The 5,000-nt window shown below is 40.1% G+C and overlaps 1 protein-coding gene across 1 annotated transcript in view; it reads right to left on the bottom strand.

Annotated features, from left to right (window-relative positions):
* Positions 1–3,987, bottom strand: part of LOC138008418 (uncharacterized) — a 6,907-nt gene extending 2,920 nt beyond the window's left edge. The window contains exons 1-2 of the mRNA XM_068855762.1: positions 3,563–3,987; positions 329–529 (exon numbers count right to left, since the gene is read on the bottom strand). Of these exons, the coding sequence (XP_068711863.1) occupies positions 329–529; positions 3,563–3,936 (575 nt within the window). The 5' untranslated portion in view covers positions 3,937–3,987. The remainder of the gene's footprint in view (positions 1–328; positions 530–3,562) is intronic.
* Positions 3,988–5,000: the final 1,013 nt, after the last annotated feature.

Below are 5,000 nucleotides of genomic sequence, written 5' to 3'. Positions count from 1 at the left end.
ATTATGACGACACTTATCAGCGATTCTCAACCTCGTTCCTAGGGTCCTCTCTCTTGCTCCCTTGAGAAAGTACCCTAGGTGTGGCTGGTCACGTGTCTAGTGCACAAATCCGCACTGAGGGTGGACCCTCGTATGTGGTGCAAAGGTAACTGGAAGGGGAGATACCTGACAAATTACTGCTAGACGTGAATTGTGTGTTTTGGTCGATCTATGAAATGCATGGAATAGAATTTAGCTTTTAAAGGAACGGCCATGTCAATCGAGTAGCCTTGCAATACGTGCTTATTTGGTGCGTACGTTTCTCACTGGCTTGTGAACGCTTCTTTACCTTTGGTTTTCTTCAATAATGTAGTGGAACGCACGCATGCATCCGGGTTCGTGGAAGTCGGCCATAACATAACCAATCTCGAGAACGATGCTGTGATCATGTTCATATACTTCCAGGTCCAATGACAAAATAAGAGCTTCTGGATTGGCTCTCAAAGTCCTGCCCATTTCCCGCACTTTCCTCTTCGCTTCTTGTCTTTTCCTGAAGGAAGGAAGATCGTAAAGTGCATCTAAGCCTACTTTTTGTTCATTAATTAATGTTTACATTGCTCAAGTTACCAATCGGCAAATAAAAATAGTATTTTAAATTGTCAGAGTGAATCATTTTAATCCCCGAAGAAGTCAGTCGGTGCCTTCCAGACAAGCGGTAACTATTTGAACTTCAGAAATCACTGCTCTTAAGCCAGCCTAGCTCTATCTTTCTTATTAGAGTCTACTTTTCGGGAAACTGTGGAATCAAAACGTGCTCGAAATAAATTTTTTTGTCTTTCCGTTTCTCAGCTGAAGGTGATTATTTTCCAAACAATCAATGAAAAGCCAGTGATTGGCTGTTGACCTTAGTTCAACCCGATTGCTTCACTTTGATTAAAACAAAATGGTGTAGCTTCTTTCGCTTTTTTCTGCAGTTCAAATATTCCGTTCAATCGGGGATTAAATTAAATCTAAAACTTCATCTGAAGAAGTACGTTAGAAATGAAGAGATTCATTTATCAAAGTTGACTCGAAGATACTCGGAAAAAATTCGATTACTCCTTTGCAGAAGACTCGAACCTACGACCAGTTCCGATGATTAGTTCGCATAATCTTGCATTGAGCTGTAAGAGACTTGTAGAAACAAGGTCATTAGTTAGAAATGTTAGAAGTATATTCTTATTTTTGCAAAAAATTAAGGGTTTTGGTGCACTTAATTGCAAATAGATTTTGGTACCATATCTTCATGTTACAACACACTTTGCAGCCTCCAAATTGATATAACATGGTTAAGCCCCGGCTACAGGTTGTAACATTGTTAAAAGGAAAAACGTCCCAACATTGTTTTAAGACTGAGTTTTGAAGCAAGCAACTGTGGACAATCTTCCAGTTGGTGTACGTTGAATCAGTGGTGTGATCTGATCAGCGTGATTACAAGTTGAGGAGCTAAATATTTTGAGCAAGGGCCGATACAACGTAGATTTGATTTTAGTGGTGTACTCGATTTCGGCTGGCCAAACCAGACTTCCGCCGGTACAATGAGAGTTTACATTGAGTTGCTTCTATGTTCATATAAAGAGTAAATGGATGTCGACGTAATACCGGAAAAAAATGTTAAAATATGGTAGTTACAACAAATTTGAATTCAAATACTAAGAATAACTTAAAAATAACAAACTGAAATCTAATACGTTTCTTCGCGGATATTAAGACCGTTGGGATAAATAGTCCTGCCTTTTGAAATTAAAATAGCTTCCCTGGTTTTACGGGTCGAGTCTCTGTTGGAAAATATTTTTTTGATAGGAATTAATTGCATGTCCTTAGAAATGTTGTGGGAAGAGGAGAGGAGAGGAAATGTTCTGCGACTGTAGCAGGTTTGGATTTGGTGTTAGCGTTATCTAAAGTGCGGCGGTGTTCATTAACATCATTTAGATTCTCCTATGTACTGCAGATGACATCTGTTACATTGAATCACGTAGGTGAGGCTTTTAGTTTCGCAAGTTATGTGGGAATTAATGGAGCGTGTTTTGCCAGTAGAGAAGTAGCTGTTATAAGAACGCTTCCAATAATGTTGTATACGCCTGTAACATTGTTGGAAACACGTCGTGGTTCTCGGAGTGGAGAATGGGCCCCTAACTCTGCTTGGTCTTACATTGTTGAAACGGGGAAACACGCTTCAACATTTGTTGTATGTTGGAGAAAATGTTGGATCGAAATCAAAACATTCTTCCAACAAAAAATGTTGAACAAACGTCATCAAACATGGATGCTACACGTTCTAACATCGTTGATCCAACAAATGCTTTACTGAACAATGTCTGAACGTGTAGCCGGGGCTTAATGGAGCGCATAGACCTCTTTCATAATGGCTACCATATAAAATATCACCTGTTTTGTTTGAACTCTAACAAGCCTTCCTAGCCACGCAATGACGAGCCAATAGACCTAATTAAATCGGCTAACTCAATGTTGTACCCAATTCAAACCCTTTGGGAATAAAACGTTTTGTTTCAGGTATTTCCATATCATTTAAATTTGAATGGTACATTATAATGCAAATACAATACACAAAGAATCTTAATCTCGGGAGATTTGAATTGGGTACAACATTGAGTTAGCCGATTAGGTCTATTTGTTCCAAAATGAGGGCGGTTGATTTCAGTTTAACAGCACACGCTTAATTACGTCGAATCCATCAAAATTTTAAATCGAAGGGAATGATTGCTGGCACGTATTCTGGAAAACATTGTGAAATGCATGCTGTTTTCTTAGAATGTCACAAGAGTTTCCCGGAAAGTGTTCCGCGTTGCAACCTACGTCACGCAACGCTAGGGGAGCAAGGGCGGCAAACACCTTTAGTAAAGGCTAACTTAATTTTTTTATGTTATAAGAAGAGCTACTCAAAAAGTTTATTTTCTTTTCGATCTATATTGAGCTTAGAGAGATTCGGAAAGTTTCGGTTTCACTCGATCAAGTTATAAACGACTAAATTAAGACTTTTTTTCCAAGAAAGCTGACTCCGAACACTTCACTTTACCACTAATTGTAGTGACGTAATACAGTCGCAACTTTCCAAGCTTCTAGCCTGTTGATTCTGTGAAACTTCTTTCGCAGATTACAGCTTTAAAAGACCAAATAATCATTTTTTTCTCAAACTTGTTTTGCGAATTGTGTGAGGTTTTTTTTTCAGTTAAGCTCAAGTTGTCTTTAAAAATATCACAAGTGCTTTAATACCCATTAACATCATTAACACCTCAAACACCCCAGGCGTCCCCATTTGAAGATTAAAATCGTCTGGCGTTAAACACAATGTCTCATTCCTAGGGATGAATGGATCAATGGGTTACGTGGTTTAAAAGAGAAGCGCGCCTTTGACAATAGAATTCGTCCGGGCGCATAATTCACCACTGGTCACTGCTGCTCTCCTCCTACGAGCCAAACGAAACGATGTGCCAAACTTTTGTTCCTTTCTTTAGTGGTGCGCAGACGCATAACTTGACACAGTCAATTTGCTCAGAAGACTAAATTAAATTAATGAACTTACCTCTTTTCAATTTGCAAATTTTCATCTCTGAGGTTTTTGCAGTAATGGTTAAACGCCTGAAAGTTTGCAAATGATATTTTTCGCTTTACAATTTCCGCGTCTCTAACCTCGGCAACTTCCGGTAGATTTTCTTCAATTTTGTCTTCGATTTCTTGCTTTATTTGTTGGTATTTGGGAGGACGTACAAGAAGATGTCTTGTCCCATCAAACATCTCTCCGACCACGAATGTAAACTTCCTGTGATCTCGATAAAAATACTGGAAGAAACTTTTGACGAAGTCAGCCAACCTCGGATCGCTGTCTTCGAAGCATCGACTCCATTTGAGTTTCATAGAGTGGTATTTGTATAAAATGTTTAAATTTCCTGAAGCCATTTTCGAGTGGCGTGGATTAATATTAACAACTTTTGCAGTCGACCAGGTGCAGAGTTCACAGGTATTATATCTTCCCACTTGTGTCAGAATTTATAATTAGAAATAGGCCACGTGGCCACGTGGTCGAGCAACTCGTCATACGACGTTACATTCGCCGTTGTCCTTGCAGGAGATAACCTTTTCAACTAAAACTCCACAGTACGTACTACGCGAAACTAAAATAGAGCCTGATCGCAGGTTACCTTGGGGATGAAGTTGAAACTGAAAATCTGAACGGGTAAAACCAACGTTTAATAAATGTTTTACCAAGTCATGACCTTCCTCGGATCTTTTTTTTTTTAACAGAAAAACATGAGTCGGCCAGAAACGAAAAAGCGACGGCCTGACATGAAGTTCTAGGTCCCATTTTCAAACGATTTTCACGCGGCCTACGCCGGCGATAGCAGCGGCCGTGTGTATGTGCCGACTGAGTTCAAAATACATGCGTGACAAAAAGAAAGATTTCAAATTGGTTTCACAACTATTACGAAATGGATAAACAACTTCAAATAGCGGAGTGTACCAAGAATATCAAGTGCTCGCTTTATCAGTAATATTTCAAAGAAAATTAGAAGCTCCCAAGTTTTGTGCTGCAAAGGGCTCAACAGGCCATTTTACTATTAATTTAACAATCATAAATTCATAATTTCATATTCATATTGCGCCGCCCCAGCCGGCGAAAGCAGGCGTGTTTCCGGCCGCCGTCTCTCTATCGGGGGAGGGAACGTTAGCCGGAATATGACTGCGTTCGCAAACTAGGCCATCCAATTTTTTCTCTCCGTCCACTGGCAGACCACCCTCTGTTGGACAGCGTACGCCCGACCGTACAGACTGTCGGGGTGGAGGTGGGGAGGCAAGACAGCAACGGGAATAAAGATTAAAGAGCAGAAAAGAGCACGAGAGAGGTGACGAAATTTGAGAAATTTAAGCGAAGACAGCCCCGAGAGAAGCCGAGGAAGAAGAGAAATTTTCAATGAAGAACACTGCCCGGGAACACTGTAAAGCTGAGAGACCTGCGAGAAATA

This window comes from Montipora foliosa, chromosome 6 (genome assembly GCF_036669935.1).
Source record: "Montipora foliosa isolate CH-2021 chromosome 6, ASM3666993v2, whole genome shotgun sequence".
Taxonomy (NCBI): Eukaryota; Metazoa; Cnidaria; class Anthozoa; order Scleractinia; family Acroporidae; genus Montipora; species Montipora foliosa.
The sequence above is the reverse complement of the archived record's forward strand: the minus strand, read 5'-3'. Positions and strand labels throughout refer to the sequence as shown.